This window comes from Ammodytes marinus (genome assembly GCF_949987685.1).
Source record: "Ammodytes marinus genome assembly, chromosome: 4".
NCBI lineage: Eukaryota > Metazoa > Chordata > Actinopteri > Uranoscopiformes > Ammodytidae > Ammodytes > Ammodytes marinus.
Window position 1 is genome coordinate 1,265,284 of NC_137233.1, and position 17,500 is coordinate 1,282,783.

Below are 17,500 nucleotides of genomic sequence, written 5' to 3' on the forward strand. Positions count from 1 at the left end.
ACATATGAAAAAAGAAAAAAAAGAAACATTAAAAAGATATATACTTGAGTTCACAGATGTGTGTGTGTGTGTGTGTGTGTGTGTGTGTGTGTGTGTGTGTGTGTGTGTGTGTGTGTGTGTCTCTGTGATGGTGTGTGTGTGTGTCTCTCTGATGGTGTGTGTGTGTGTGTGTGTGTGTGTGTGTGTCTCTGTGTGTGTGTGTGTGTGTGTGTGTGTGTGTATGTGTGTCTGTCTCTCTGATGGTGTGTGTGTGTGTGTGTGTGTGTGACTCTGTGGGTGTGTGTGTGTGTCTGTGTGTGTGTGTGTGTGTGTGTGTCTCTCTGATGGTGTGTGTGTGTATGTGTCTCTGTGTGTGTGTGTTTGTTTTAAGTTCACCACAAATCCCCCTCACCTGAAACTGCGTAGTGCATCTTTAAAAAGGTGATACGAGGAACTTTCAATTTGTGTTCCATGCAACGAGGAACTTTTAAATATTTCTGAAACAGTCTAATTTTTCATGTAACAGCAAACGAGACCATCAGAACAAAGAATTCTATTTTTATATAGTTTTTCTTAATGCCTTGGGTCATGGGTATACGCTCACCCAGGAACAACAGCTGGCGTAGTAAAAACACTACTGCTGTAATTTAAAAGATTTGCAAAAGTTCCTCAGAGCACCTTTCAATGTTGGAAGTTTTAAAACTTTACTCAAACATCCTAACCCTTTACTGCAGGTCATCCCCCCCCACCCCCCCTCTCTTTCTCGCTCTCTCTCTCTATATATATATCTCTCTGTCTCTCTGTCTCCCCATTTCAACTCTGTACTGTCTAATAAAGCTTGAAAATGCCCCCCAAAAAAATTATCTTAAAAAAAAAAAAAAAAAAGTTAATTGTATCTTGTACCTCGTCTAGTCGTGTCTGGTCCATGCGTAGCCGCTGTGCGATCTTCAGAGTGCTGGGCTGCTTGTGGCTCTGCAGTTTGAGCGTCTCCCTCATGGTGGCGCTAAAGAAGGCATGGCCGCCGTCGAGCATGAACAGGTCTGTGGGGAAACTGCTGTTCTTCAAGGCAAAGAAACCGTGCCACGACTTAGACAGAGACAGCTGGGCGAATTCTGAGAGCGAGCCGGGAGAGGAGGACGTGTGGGTGTGTGTGTCTGTGTGCAGCGCCGGGGAGTGGATCTGTGAAAGAGAGAGAGAGAGAGAGAGAGAGAGAGAGAGAGAGAGACAGACAGAGAAGAGAGAGAGAGAGAGAGAGAGAGAATTTATTTCAGACATATCAAAATTACAAAACAAAATGAAAAGCATGAAAATACAAAAAAATATGTTCAAATGATTTCACAAAAAAAATAAAAAATAAACAAATTACATATTGAATTGATATGCCTGAAAAGGAGTAGGAAGAAGTATAAACTTATTTGATCCTACCCCTTTTCCAGCTCAATAATTCCTATTTGTTATATTAGCTTAACATTTTCCCATGTGTGACATCAAACTAGTAAAAAGTAGGGTTAGGATTATCAGGACAGCTGGGGCAAGGGAAGACTGAGGGAAGAAAAACCTCATTCATTATATTATAATAGCGGTTTTATAATGATAGAACTCCGTTTCCGTATGGGTGAAGTATTCTATTGAAATTGCAGCAGATAAGAATCGCGATTTTTTTTTACATGAATGGGTTTTTTTCACCGTCCCCAAAACACACCTGTGTTGTGTGAGTGTCTGTGATGACGTCGCTGTTCCTATGGTGATGGTGGTTGTTGGGATGGTCTCTCTTGTTGCCATGGTGGCGGCCGGACAGTGACCCGGGCCCTGGGTCATCTTGGGGCTCGGTGGTCGAGTCTGGAGCCCGAACACGAGCACCTCTGTCTGGGCTCGCGTCAGGGGAGAGCAGACCCCCCCCTCCATGGAGACCCACACCTACACCTGAAAAAAAAAAAGATTCAAGATTCAAGAAAACTTTATTTATCCCCAGGCGGTAACTAAGGGAACGTAGAGCAGACATTCCAACAATGACAAACACGACTAAAACTAGAAAAATAAGTTAATGGGCAGTATGAAAAAACAACAAATATGTGCCAAGAATGAACATAAAAAGAATAAATAAGCAATAATAAACAAAACAATGAAATAAAATTATGAATCAAGTGGACACAGATACAATAAAGTGATATTTACACACAATGAAAACCACAAATTAAAACAAACTGTCTAACACTTTGCTTTACCCGTTCAAAAAGGGGTGAAAAGAAGAAAAACTTATTTAATGTCACCCCTTGTCCCTGATTTATTATATTTTATATAAAAAACATTTTAAAGGTGCAGTGTGTAATATGACATCATCAATAAAGTTCTACAAAGTTCTAGAATGCAACGCTCCCTGGGTAACCCCAACCCTTTAGAATAATAACAGAAGCTACAGTGGCCTTCAAGGACAAGAACAATTCTAAATTTTAAACAATGCACCTGATGACATTCCAAATACATGGATGCCTCCATAAGACTTGCCTGCTCAATGTAGAAAATGTAATATTAATATTTGTAATTCTCCGCTCAGGAGGATAATTCAGATTATTGGCAGAGGTGATTTTACACCAATGAGGACATATTTATGAATGAGGATATTGATTTTAGCTAATGAATTACTTACAAATGTTACACAGTGTCCCTTTAATGAAAAAGCCCAATACATAAAATTTCTATGGGACATTTTCAAATTCACAATTTCAAATGTCTCAGACAATGTTCTTGTCCAGTGACCCATGGAGACTCATGCTCAGGCCAATGTTCACGCTCGTATCATCAACTGAGAGATTCTGACGAAAATAAGCACTTAGCGGCTCCAGTAACATTCAATGTAAAATAAATACCACCATATATATTTATCTTTATCTAATAATATTGTCTAGTTATCAGGCATATCTCAGAAATACAGATAATTTGTTTTCTTTTTTTTTTTGTGAAAACATAATTTGTTTATTGTATTTCCATGCTTTTCATTTTGTTTTGTATGTTTGATATGTCTGAAATAAATTGAATCAAATCAAATCAAATCAAATCTTTTTATAATATCTAACTAAACATTCAATATAATATAAATACCACCATACAGATCCGGAAACAATGAAGAGACCACTCTTTATAGGCATCTGTTTGAGTAGAATGAACATTTTGATTTTATATAATATAAGCTACTGACAAAATTTCTACCAAATTCACAATAAAAATATTGTCATTTAGAGCATTTTCAATAAGTAATGTAGAGATGAAGACTGAAGAAAAATCCAGACTGGTCTCTTCATTTTTTCCGGGGCTGTATATATATCTTAATCTAATAATTGTCTAGTTATCTTCTAATAATTAATAATATCTAACTAAACATTCAATATAATACAGATACCACCTTAAAAAATAAAGAGACAAGTCTGGGTTTTTCTTAAATTTTCATCTCTACATTACTTAATGGCAAAATGCTCTTTAATGACAATATTTTTTGGGGGAAATTTGGTAGAAATGTTGTCAGTAGTTTATAGAATAAAACCAAAATGTTCATTATACTAAAAAATATGCCTCTAAAGAGTAAAACAAGAGACACTGAACATTTGGAGTGGTCTCTTCATTTTTTCCAGAGCTGTATATATAAGGTCAAGGTCACTTTTATTTATATAGCACCTTATAAGAACCTAAATTCACCAAAGTGCTTTACATAAAATACATAAATTAAAATACAACAGCACACATTAAAAAAACACTTACAGCAATGACACAAAACAATTCATTAAAACGTAAAAGCCTGTGAAAAAAGGTGAGTTTTAAGAGTGGACATGAAGGTTTCCAGAGACTGAGATGAGTGAATATGGTGTGGTAAGCTGTAACCACGTACCTCCACCGCCCCCGGCCCCACGCAGCCTCTGCCTGGCGCGGTCCTTCTCTGTCGGGTTGGGACGCTCACCAGAGGGGCTCCTGCTTCTCCTCCGCGTCCTCCTCTCTTCTCTCTCCTGGAAACAAAGACAGACAGATGATAACATTACGGGGTTATTTATCCCCTTTTAATGCCACTTAAAAACCACCAGTAAACGAAGAAAGATTTAAGTTTTCTCAAAGAACGTTATCTCAAAGAACCATTTCCCTTGGGGCGCTCCGGTGGTGTAGTGGATAGGGCGTGTACCATATTGGCTCTGGCCTTCGTTGCAGTGGTCGCGGGTTCAAATCTGACCCGTGGACCTTTACTGCAGGTCATCCTCCCCTCTCTCTCTCTCTCTCTCTCTCTCTGTCTCCTCATTTCAACTCTGTACTATCTAATAAAGCTTGAAAATGCCCAAAAAATTATCTTAAAAAAAAAAAAAAAAAGTAAAACTTGCCTTTCCCTCCCGTTCTTTAATCCAGCGTTCTCGGCTTCTGCTCCGGCTCCTCGCTGGCCGTCCGCTGCGTCCGAACGCTTCCACCGCCGCTGCTCTCCGGTCCAAACTGGTGACGGGGAAATCTCTCTCCAGCAACACAGCCCTGTCTCTCTCCCTCTCTCTATCCCTCTCTCTATCCCTATCTCTCTCCCTCTGAGGCATAAGGCCGTGTCCGGGTGGGGAAACGCGAGACACTGCCCTTAGCTCTCTCTCCAGGCTTCTATGTCTGTTGTACGTTTCCCCCACGACCTCGTAGTGTGGCTGGGGCGGGACGGACACGGCTGGCTGGTACCCCGTTGGAAAAGGCCTCGAAGTGGACGGAGGGATTTCTTCAACTTTGGCGAAATCGACTCTTAGCCGTCTCTCGGGACCTCCCAACGGAAACCCTCTCATCTGTGTGCACGCCGCTTGAGACGCGTCCAAACTCTCGTACTGGATGTAAGCGAAACTCTCCCCCTTGACGTAATCGATGTTTCGGATGCTGCCGAATCGATCGAACTCCCGAGCGAGGGCCGCGAGAGAGTTCCCGGGCCCCAGACCTCCCACCCAAAGCCTGGTGGTGGCGTTGGCTTTCCCGTAGCCGATCTTAATGGGGTTCCCTCCTATGAGACGCCCCTGCATCGCCACTTTAGCCCGGTGCGCCTGGTCTAAGTTCTGGAACTTAACGAAAGCGTAGGCGCCGCCCTGCCCGCGCGCCGGCCGTTTGATCGTCACGTCTTCGATGATTCCGTACTTGTCGAACCCTCTCCGCAGCTCCACCTCCGTCACGTTCCCGTCCAGGTTTCCTATGAACAGATTACTAGTGGCTCTCTGGTCGTCCTCCGGTTTTAAATCTTCCACTACGGGCATCGGGGTCAAGCCGTAGGGCCGCCCACGCTCGTCCAACATGCCATAGTAGTCTAGCAGCCTTTCTCTCTCCCGGCTGAGCCCCAGGGTTTCCAGGGCGTAGTGTCGAGGCCGGCTGCCCGATGCGGTGGGCCCTGGCGGGGATAGGGAGCGAGGGCGGTAGGGGTATGGGGCGTGGAGAGGGAGGTAGCCGGCGTCTGGGGGGGTTACACTGCGTCGCCTCACGTACATCGGCTCAATCTTCAGCTGGCGATCGCCCAACACCAACCTGGAGGGGAGGAGAAAATCAAAACAAAATCAATTTCACACACACACACACACAGACCACCCCTACACACACACACACACACACACACACACACACACACACACACACACACACACACCACCCCTACACACACACACACCACCCTTACACACACACACACAGACCACCCCTACACACACACACACACACACAGACCACCTAAACACACACACACACACACACACAGACCTGGCTAAATCAATTTCAAATACATTTTTATTTGTATCGCGCTTTTCACACAGAAGTAGCTCAAGGTGCTTTATAGAGATTAAAAACAACAACTGAGAAATAGAAAAACAGTAAATAAAATCAAGAGAAGAAAATTTAAAAGAACCCAAAAACCCTCCCACCCCCATAGACATGCACAGAGACATACACATACACACATATACACACGCAGACACACACACACACACACTAATACACACGCAGACACACACACACACACACACACACTAATACACACGCAGACACACACACACACACTAATACACACGCAGACACACACACACACACACACACACACACTAATACACACACAGACACACACAAACTCACACACACACGCAGACACACACACACACATACACACACACACACACACACACACACTAGCTGTCACTAAAGAGACATGGCTTGGCAGCAAGAAAAGGAAGATTCTCAATATGTGCCAGACATACAAACAGAAATACGTTTCTCTCCAAGCCACAGTGAAATGGATGAAAAATAGATAAGTCATTTTTACGATCAATTTTGTATGAAGTTAGTTGCACGATAGTAAGCATCTGAAAATAGTTTTTTTTAATCTATTTCACTGTGGATCGGAGAAAAACTTATTTTTGATTGTAACGCCAACCTAGTGTATGAGTGTGTGTATGAATGGGTGAATGTGGTAAGATATGTAAAGCGCTTTGGGGCTGAGAAAATCGGCTAGAAGGCGCTATATAAGTCAAGTCCATTTACCATTTAGAACAGTGGAGAAAGGGAGATTTTTCAGAGGGGGTGCTGCGGTACACAAATGTCACAGTTCGGAAGGTATCTCGGTTTTGAGGAAATATGCAAAAAAATAACGTCTTGTTTGTGATAAGGGAACATGAGTTTAATTACTCAACAGTTAAACATTCGTCAGCTTTAGGGGACTCCTATGAAAGTAAATGAGTGTCATCGGATTTTGAAAATAAAAAGCCATTGAATTTTAAGCACTGAATATTTATGCATTGAAATAACCTATCTGAATTTTTTCCCTCTGAATTTAACTCATTCCATTTTAAACAACTCATTTTCACCTTTATTTTATAATGTTCTCAAATTCAAAATCAAATATTAAACGTTAAAAAAAGCCATGCTAGCCATTATATTCTCCCCTATGTAGAAACATGTTTGTACTCACCGAAGCACCATCGTTACTTGCGTTGCCGTTTGACATGGCTAAAACCTGCTTTGCCTTCCTGCATCAGTCAGGGGTATCCAAGGCAACGAGCTAATATTCCCACTGGCTCTCTTTGTTTGAACGCGATCTAACATCTATGATCGATTGCTCTTCCTTGGGTCCCCAAAGTTTTACTCTGAATTTCATACATGGGATTTTGCAGTTGAATTTGGCACGTTGAATTGTTTTAACGTTGAAAATTAGATTTTGAATTTGAGAACATTATAAAATAAAGGTGAAAATTAGTTGTTTAAAATGTAATGAGTTAAATTCAGAGGCAAACAAATTCAGATACATTATTTCAATGAATAAATATTGTGCTTAAAATTCAATGGCTTTTTATTTTCAAAATCCGATGACACTCATTTACTTCCATAGGATCCACCTGGCCGCTGACTTTAACATTAAATGAAACACAGTTCGGTTCGCAGTTAAGAGGAAAAATGCAAAATATATAACTTTGTTTTAAGGAACATGAGTTTGATTAGTTTTTTTTGATTGATTGATTCAATTTATTTCAGACATATCAACATTTACAAAAAAAATTAAAATAAAATGAAAAGCATAAACAAAAATAGACAAATAACATATTGAATTGATATGCCTGAAAAGGAGCAGGAAGAAGTATAACTTATTTAATCCTACCCCCTTTTCCACAGCTCAATAATTCATGTTTATATTAGCTTCCTGTGTTCCTTATAATCTCTTTTACAAATCTATACAATTTGTTATACTATATTTGATATGTTATATATGATATTTACAATCCATACAAATATACAACTCCATATATCTATATCCATTATATACATACATACATCTATACAAAGAGTTAAAGATCTGTGTTTCAAATTAAATTAAACTTACAAATACAATGTAAACAAAATCTATTTTTTAAATATAAAGAAAACTGCTACAAATTCTCCGATAAATAAAATACTTCACTGTCTCCACCTTTAAAAAGACATATATATATATATCCCTAACAGACCAAACCCAGAATTCAATGTCACACACACACACACACACACACACAACCCCCCCTCCCCTCCTACACACACACACAGACCACCCCTACACACACACACAGACACACCCCCACCCCCCCACACACACACACCCCTACACACACACACACACACACACACACACTCCACACATCCACACACAGACACCACCCCTACACACACACCCCCCCCCCCCCCACAGACACACACACCCCTCCCCCCCACAGACACACACATCCCAACCCCACACACACAGACCTGGCTGTCTTGGCGTGCCGAGCCTCAGACAGACAGACAGACAGACAGACAGACAGACAGACAGACAGACAGACACACAGACACACAGACAGACAGACAGACAGACAGACACACAGACAGACAGACAGACAGACAGACAGACACACAGACAGACAGACAGACAGACAGACTACCTGGCTGTCTTGGCGTGCCGCGCCTCCTTGGCATCCTCTGGGTGTCTGAAGTTGACGTACGCGATGCGGCCGAGCTCCGGCGTGTGCGACAGCTTCACGCTCACGTCGCCAAACTTCTTAAACTCGTGGAACAAAGCGTCTTCCACGTCCTCGTCTGACACCTGGGGGCGGAGAAGGAGAAGGATTTATTAAACACACACACTAGATCTAACCTAGAGGGGGTTATTACACACACACACACACACGCTAGCTCACACACACACACACACATACACACACGCTAGCTCACACACACACACACACACACACACACACACACACACACACACACACACACACACACACACGCTAGCTCACACACACACAGACAGACAGACAGACAGACAGACAGACAGACAGACAGACACCTGAGAGAGAGAAGGATACGGATAGGGGTTATTACACACACACACGCTAGCTCACACACACACACACACACACACACACACACACACAGTCACTCACACACACAAACACACACACACACACAGTCACTCACTCACTCACACACACTAACTCACAGACAGACACCTGAGAGAGAGAAGGATATGGTTAGGGGGTTATAACTTATTACACACACACACACACACACACACACACACACACACACACACACACACACACACACACACACACACACACACACACACACACACACACACACACACACACACACACACACACACACACACACACACACACACACACACACACACACACACACACACACACACACACACACACACACACACACACGGTTAGGGTTTTGTTAAACGCATGCACAGCACACGTTTTCTCCGTCTTTTTTTCTCGCAATTTGGTCATCTGTTGTTTTGAATGTTCTATTCTATAAATACATTTGTTTTGATCGTTATGACTGAACACTGAACATGGGGATATTTTTATTATCAAGACAACATTTTGATCTTATGTATTTTCTTTCACTGGCCTGAAGAGACTTCCATAGACACTTGTAGCAGTTTAACAACGGTTAAAGGAATACATCACCCATACGGAACCGGCGTTCTATCATTATAAAATCACTATTATAATATAATGAATGAGGTTTTTCTTCCCTCAGTCTTCCCTCAGTCTTCCCTTGGCCCAGCTGTACTGTTAATCCTAACCCTACATTTTTCTTACTGTGATGTCACGCATGGGAAAATGCAGGGTTAGACAGTGAGACCATAAAACACTCTTTCTGCCTTTTCTCAGGCTAGGATGAACCGATTTCAATTTTGTTTGCACATTTATACTAAATAGGATCTCAGAGTTCAATAGACCTTCATATTCCCACCGGTGAAGTAGGTCTTTAAGCTTGACATCGAAGAAACGATCAAACGTAACATACAGTAAAGCAGGAGGAGAATGTGACGGAGCTACTTTTTAAACGAATAGGGCTTAAATCCCCCAATACTTCATACTTATGGTTAAATATTGAATTCTCCCAATCAAATAGTCTGTCTGTCTGTCTGCCTGTCTGTCTGTCTGTCTGTCTGTCTATCTGTATGTCTATCTGCCTGTATTAATGATTATGCGCCTATCTCAACAGTATGTCTTTCTGTCTGTCTGTCTGTCTGTCTGTCTGTCTATCTGTATGTCTATCTGTATGTCTGTCTGTCTATCTATCTGTCTTTATGTCTGTCTATCTGTCTGTATGTCTTTCTGTCTGTCTGTCTGTCTATCTGTATGTCTTTCTGTCTGTCTGTCTGCCTGCCTGTCTGTCTGTCTGTCTGCCTGCCTGTCTGTCTGTCTGTCTGTCTGTCTGTCTGTCTGTCTGTCTATATATCTATCTGTCTGTCTGTCTTTCTGTCGTTGAAAGTTACAATTCACCTATTGAAATACCACTTGACTTTTTATTCACAGATTGATTGCTCGCTTCTGTAATTGTGTTGTTGTATTTCATAGTAATACATAAATATCAGTCAACATTTATTAACACAGACCTAGGTTGCTTATTATTTATGCACACGAAACACATGACAGACAGACAGACAGACAGACAGACAGACAGACAGACAGACAGACAGACAGACAGACAGACAGACAGACAGACAGACAGACAGACAGACAGACAGACAGACAGACAGATAGATAGATAGATAGATAGATAGATAGATAGATAGATAGATAGATAGATAGATAGATAGATAGATAGATAGATAGATAGATAGATAGATAGATAGATAGATAGATAGATAGATATTCCTACTTTACCTGTGAGCCTAGGTTGCTTATGAGCAGGGTTTTGTACTCCAGAGTTCCCGGCCTGGCTGTCGGTAGCTCCACAGCAGCCGGCGTGGTTCGCAGCGCAGGCCGCCCGAGAATAGTGAGCTCATGTCGGTGTTGTAGTTCCAGAGCGACCGCTGCCCTCTCCCGTCTGGTGCTACTCTCCCTCTCCCTCTCTCGCTCCCTCTCCCGGATCCGCTTGGCGAGGCCCCTGGGCGGGCTAGCATCTCTGGCCGCCTGCCTCTTCATATCTCCACACCACCGGTTATCGAGTCGAGATTTGTTTATAATATGTCATTCATTCATATGCAGGAGAATTACAACCGTAGCGAGCAAGTCGTTGGCAATGAAAATTCTTCTTTTTTTTTTTTTTTTGGATAGGCTCCCCTTTTCAATGGATGGATAACAATGTTTCCTTGCGTCCGATGGTGCTACCCGACAAAGCTAGGTTTACGGCAGCTTAGGCGAGCGCACAGTAACCCTACCACGAGTGAATAATTACATGTATATCGTTAATAAAAGCGTAAACTGGTTTAAAAACATAGCAGCATCGGAGGATTTGCTCCTACGCGGCCATCTTGGACAATAGGAATGTGCGCTCTCTCCCCCCTTGGAGGGCGGGGACCATGGAGCGTAAGCGTACGTAATGACGTAGTCACGCGATTTGTTTTTGAATCGCTTTCTGTACAAACATACACAAAAAGAGTCGTTTTAAAAGGTGCCGTTAGTGTGTAATATTAGCAGATAAAGTGGCGTCAAGTGGTGGAAGTTGTAATATGTCAACACTCCCTTGCTAACCCCTTCCTTTGGGGGAGAATTTACAGAAGCTACGGTGGCCTTCAAGGACAAGAAGCTATAGTTACTAAAGATGGCATCATCCACCACTGCCTCAAGTCTGTCCCACAATATCAAGTGATGAGGTGAAGATGTATTTAGTTATTTATTCTATAGTACTTCTTCTTCTTCTTGGTCTTCCAACAGGTGCATTTCCCCAGGACGCCCACTATATATAAAAACCTGTAAGGCCTTTAAGTTAAGTTTGTCCGTTCTGTGCTACTGTAGAAACATATACTATCTATGGTCTTAACACAATAGTAAATGATGATGTAAAGATATATTAAGTAGTTGATTTATATAGTTTATTTATTTATTTTTTAAATTTTTCTTCAATAGCTCCCACGTTATGTGAATCAAAATCAGCCTCAGAAATGAATACAACACAGGAATCACCTGTTTATACGGGATTTAAATACATGTTCAATTGATTGTCAATAAACATAATATCTAAGGGTTCAGGGTCCTTGGAAAAGTAGTTTTTTTTTATTAAGAGAAAATTGCTGGAAAAGTGCTTGAATTTTAGTGGGAAAAAATCTACAATATATCGCTTTGTATTTAAATAGTTTGCCTTTTTAGTTCACCTCCACTAAGAAGTTAGCAACTAATATTTCACTCCGGACACATACAGCTCTGGAAAAAAATCAAGAGACCTGGATTAAGAGTCTGGATTATTCTTGAATCTTCATCTCTACATTACTTAAAGGTACAGCGTGTAGAATTGTGGGTTTTATTTCCTAGCAGATTTGGTAGAAAGTAATTATAATATCCATAAGTACATTTCATTTAGTGCATAATAGCTTTTTTTTCTCCCTTAGAAAGGGTCTCATAAATGTCCATATTTCTGCATATTTTGGACCAAGGCCTAGTGCCGCCATCATGAAAGTGTCATAGTTGGAATGTCATCAGGTGCATTGTTTAAAATGTAGAATTGTTCTTGTCCTTGAAGGCCACAATAGCTTCTGTTATTATTCGAAAGGGTTGGGGTTACCCAGGGAGTGTTGCATTCTAGAACTTTGTAGAACTTTCTTGATGATGTCATATTACACACTGCACCTTTAATGAAAATGCTTTTAATGACACTAGTGTGACATAGGGTTAGGATTAACAGGACAGCTGGGCCAAGGGAAGACTGAGGGAAGAAAAACCTCCTTCATTATATTATAATAGTGATTTTATAATGATGGAACGCCGGTTCCGTATGGGTGAAGTATTCCTTTAAGCACATATTCCTAACACTTGTTTCTCTACGCGTTTCTATTCTTAATTGGAGAAACTGCAACAAATTATTTCCCCCCGGGGCTCAAAGTATTTCTAACTCTTCTGGTTCTTAAAGCTGGGGTATGTGATTTCTGATTGGTTAAAGTTAACATGAGCTGTACACTTTGACCAATCAGAGCGAGGCTCCGATTCTCTGTTCTTATTGGCTGTTGGGACTGTCCATTCACTTTGGCACGACTTTGTTGGTGTAGAAGAGCGTGTCAGGGAGGGACCATAGGGGAGGGACCAAAGAGAACAAGTGGAGCGGTTGAGGTATTTGGATTTGAATCTCTATCCCAACTGCCATTTTCTCCCCAAATCCTCCACCCCAGCTTTAAACAGACCGCCATTGTAAATAACAACTTGCCTGTATAAATAAAGTGAAATCACAAAACTAAACATATAACAGAGTTTTTTTTCATATTTTAATGAAAAAGTAGAACAGTACAGTCGTATATAACAAACAGCGTTTACATTTCCCATATCAACTCGGTTATCGAGCGTCCCAAACCGTCCTATCATGTTCAGTTCCTTAGTTTAGGCCGACATCCTACAATAAAGAATATGTTGTGTCATCTCAAAGACACTAAAGACTGAGGCGGGTGTTGTAGACCAATTCAGTTTCACCTTTAAGATATTTTTTTAGGTATATACAGCTCTGGAAAAAATTAAGAGACCACTCCAAATGTTCAGTGTCTCGTTTTACTATTTATAGGCCTATGTTTGAGTAGAATGAACATTTTGGTTTTATAAAATAAACTACTGACAACATTTCTACCAAATTCCAATATATTTTTTGTCATTGAGAGCATTTCTATTAAGTTATGTAGAGATGAAGATTTAAGAAAAAATCCAGACTGGTCTCTTAATTTTTTCCAGAGCTGTATATATATATTTTTTTTTAAATTTCAATGATTTTAGTTTCCAAAGTTCCTGATTGGATTTTACTGCGGGTGGTTTGTGAAGGTGGACAGCATGATTTCAAAGATTGTACAACAGATTTACAACTGAAAAACTGATGAAAAAATTCCTCCCATGAGGTGAAAATAAAAATAAATACCTCACCCCAATATCAGTAGAGACACCAGTTTGTAAACGCTGCCATACTGAGAAATACAGAGAGAGTTTTGTGGAGCTGATAATAGGCTTAATCAACTTTGTGTACAACTCGTTTGGCGATGTCTTGAATGTAACAGACATTTATTTCTGCAAAAAATTTACTATAAATTTAATCTGTAACCTCTAAACTCCACTAATAACTGCACTGTATGAGAGTGAAGGTTTTATTGAATATGTTTCTCTTGGGCGTTTCCCTTTGTAGACGGCCCCTGTGCTCTCGTCTCACAGCCCGCTGCACATAGAGAGACATGCTATTAGTGGAGCTTAGAGGACGTCTGCTTCCAGTTCAAATGAGGTTGGAGCCCATTGCCTGTCTGCCCGTCTGTCTGTCTGTCTGTCTGTCTGTCTGTCTGTCTGTCTGTCTGTCTGTCTGTCTGTCTGTCTGTCTGTCTGTCTGTCTGTCTGTCTGTCTGTCTGTCTGTCTGTCTGTCTGTCTGTCTGTCTGTCTGTCTGTCTGTCTGTCTGTCTGTCTGTCTGTCTGTCTGTCTGTCTGTCTGTCTGTCTGTCTGTCTTATGACCACAGCAAATATGAAGAAGTTTGGATTTTAATAACATTTAACTTTCAAATTTTAATCCGTCAGCATCTTTCCAACTTTACTTGAACTACCGAGTTTATTCTTGTTATTTCGACCTTTTTTTGTCTTGAAGTATATAATGAAAAAAAGTCCTATTCTAGTATTGTTATCACCCCCTTGGCCCCATTACTATTCCCTATGTAAGTGAGAGGAAAATTACAAAGAAAAAATGAAACCCATCTATTTCCCCATATAGTAAAGCAGCATCTTGGCGTTGCGATTGTGTCCAGGTGGCATTTGCAGAGGTGGAAGCGGTTCCGTGAAATTTAGTCTCATCAAAATATATCAACGCTTGTAGAATATACAGGTGCATCTGAGAAAATTATAATATAATGAAAAAAAGTTAAAAAAAAATCCATAATTTTAAGATGGAGGCAGCAATTGTGTGGTTGGTTGTGTGTGTGTGTGTGTGTGTGTGTGTGTGTGTGTGTGTGTGTGTGTGTGTGTGTGTGTGTGTGTGTGAAAAGCTAGTTGTCAAAATCCCTTTCTGTCAAAATCAGTGAATATCTCCTCATAATCCACTACCTGTCTGTACTGTGTGTCTGTACTGTGTGTCTGTACTGTGTGTGTGTGTGTGTGCGCACTGAAAAAAAAAAATCTAGGCTGCGTCTTAATACAAAGTATAGGCTCTTTAAACTGGTATGATAACCAACCACCGTAGCTAGCAACATGCCCGTTTACAGAGCCTAGGCAAGAATTTTCCATGATTTTGCTTTCTTTTCTTTTTTTTTTTCTTAAAGATGCACCTGTATTAGTCCTGTTAGTCAACGTACATTGAAATGTATTGAATTCATAAACAGAAAAAGTATCTGAAAGTTGTTTTGCCCTTTAATCAGTGCTGCTGTGGGAAGTCCGTCTCCTCACACTCAGGATAAGAAGTTATTACAGTTTTGGCCTTTTGAATATCTTAAACGTCCACAAATATGTCTCTGTCTCCTCCTCACTGGATCGCCAACTGGTCCCGATTCAAGTCCAAAAAGAGGTGTGTGTGTGTGTGTGTGTGTGTGTGTGTGTGTGTGTGTGTGTGTGTGTGTGTGTGTGTGTAACTATTTTTGTGAGAACAATTTTGAGTTTGAGACCTCACCCTAACCAGGGAATGCATTATGTCAAAGAATGTCCTCACAAGAATAGCCGTACAAACATGTGTGTTTGTGTGTGTGTCTCTCTGTGTGCGTGTGTGTGCGTGCGTGTGTCTGTGTGTGTGTAGTTGTAGTCTGATCCTGATTCAAGTCCAAAAGGGTATGTAGTTGTGTGTGTGTGTGTAGTTATGTGTGTAGCTGTTGTGTATGTGTTAAGTTGCTATCTGTGTATGCGTGTATCAATGTGTGTGTGTTTAGTTGCGTATGCATCCGTGTGTGTCTGTCTGTGCCTGTGTGTGTTTGTAGCTGTTGTGTGTCTATGTGTGTACAAATGTGTGTGTGTGTGTCTATGTGTGTATGTATTAATGTGTGTAGCGGTTGTGTGCGCGTGTGTGTGTGTGTGTGTGTGTGTATCAATGTGTGTAGCTGTTGTGTGTGTGTTTATTTGTGTGTGTGTATTAATGTGTGTGTGTGTGTGTGTGCGTGCCTCTGTGTATTATTGTGTGTGTGTGTGTGTGTGCGTGTGTGTGCGTGTCTCTGTGTATTAATGTGTGTGTGTGTGTGAATGTCCCTGGTTACGGTTAGAGGTCAGTCCGTTGTCCCTGGTGACACGGTTAGAGGTCAGTCCGTGCCTTGGCGGCGGCCGGCGCGTAGGTGGGCATCAGCTCGGTGATCTTGCGGATGAAGTCGGTTTTCTCTGCGCAGCCTTTGCAGCTCTCGCCCCACTCCTCCAGGATCTTCTTCAGATCTTTCACCTTCAGCTTCTTCAGGTCCACGTTGGTCAGGTCCAGCTGTTTGTCTGTGTGACGGACACACAATAAAAACACACACAGTTAGAGTTAGGACATAATAATCATTAGAAAAAAGTATTTTTTTCTTTCTATGTATCTTCCATAACATGTCTTCTTTCATACTAGTATAAATCAAAGTTCCATAATGTACATTTTAGGCGTTTATTTGACTTAACGTCCGTCAAGTCATGTTATTTGTCTATGACACACAAAAGCCGGCTACAGAATTAGGACATAATCATAAAAACAAAGTTAAAAAAAATGTTTTGTTAAGATTTTAGTCTGTTTGCGTCGGTAACTTGCGTCTTCTTTCATACTAGTATAAATCAAAAGGTGTTTGTCTAAACCTTGTCTGTTTGTATACGCGGGACACACACACCAAAATACACACAGTCAGAGTTAGGAAATCATTAAAAATTATGCTTACTATAATGTAATCACTTGTCAATTTTGAGATTTCTTGTCTATGTATCTTCCATAACATGTCTTCTTTCTTATAAGTATAAATCAAAGGTCCAAAATGTACAATTAGGTGTTTTTTTGTCTAAACCTTGTCTGTTTGTCTATGTGAGAAACACACACAGTTAGAGTCGTGAGCACGCTGCGGGCGCTTAATATCTGCAATGTGCATTAAAATGTCAGCTTCACTTAAAAGGTGGGGTATGTGATTTCTGATTGGTCAAAATTAACATGAGTGGTACACTGACCAATCAGAGAAAAGGCTCTGATTCTAAAAAAAATAAAAAATCCAATTCTCTGTTCTTATTGGCTGTTGGGAGTGTCAACTGTTCAAATCTCTATCCCAACTGCTATTTTCTACCCAAATTCTCCACCACAGCTTTAAGAGTCCGGTGTGGGTCAACAGTGCAGTGCAGAATAAGCAGCATAAAGTCATAACATTCCTCTACGAGACCGGGAGACCGCCGTTCAGAAAAACTCTGTGGTTTGACGGCTAAATGATAAGTAAGTTACATTCACCTCCGAAGCATGGACAGCGTTTAATTAAAGCCTCTCGTTTCTATTATCAAAAAGGCTTTGATGCAAATTCTAAAGTCTGAACACACACACACACACAGCAGCAGCAAACACGACATTCACATCCCTAGACGTAATAATTTTTTTTCAATACATTCGCTACGTGAACTTTTTGGGTCTTGGCACATTGGCTGTGACGGCTT

The 17,500-nt window shown here is 41.0% G+C and overlaps 2 protein-coding genes across 2 annotated transcripts in view; both read right to left on the reverse strand.

Moving 5' to 3' along the window:
• The window catches only part of rbm15b (RNA binding motif protein 15B), a 14,172-nt gene extending 2,938 nt beyond the window's left edge, over positions 1-11,234 (reverse strand). Inside the window, exons 1-6 of the mRNA XM_080026948.1 lie at positions 10,653-11,234; positions 8,397-8,557; positions 4,338-5,490; positions 3,860-3,974; positions 1,682-1,902; positions 883-1,158 (exon numbers count right to left, since the gene is read on the reverse strand). Of these exons, the coding sequence (XP_079883074.1) occupies positions 883-1,158; positions 1,682-1,902; positions 3,860-3,974; positions 4,338-5,490; positions 8,397-8,557; positions 10,653-10,913 (2,187 nt within the window). The 5' untranslated portion in view covers positions 10,914-11,234. The remainder of the gene's footprint in view (positions 1-882; positions 1,159-1,681; positions 1,903-3,859; positions 3,975-4,337; positions 5,491-8,396; positions 8,558-10,652) is intronic.
• Positions 11,235-14,833: 3,599 nt separating this feature from the next.
• manf (mesencephalic astrocyte-derived neurotrophic factor) overlaps positions 14,834-17,500 on the reverse strand; it is an 8,233-nt gene continuing 5,566 nt past the window's right edge. Inside the window, exon 4 of the mRNA XM_080026968.1 lies at positions 14,834-16,330. Within this exon, the coding sequence (XP_079883094.1) occupies positions 16,146-16,330 (185 nt within the window). The 3' untranslated portion in view covers positions 14,834-16,145. The remainder of the gene's footprint in view (positions 16,331-17,500) is intronic.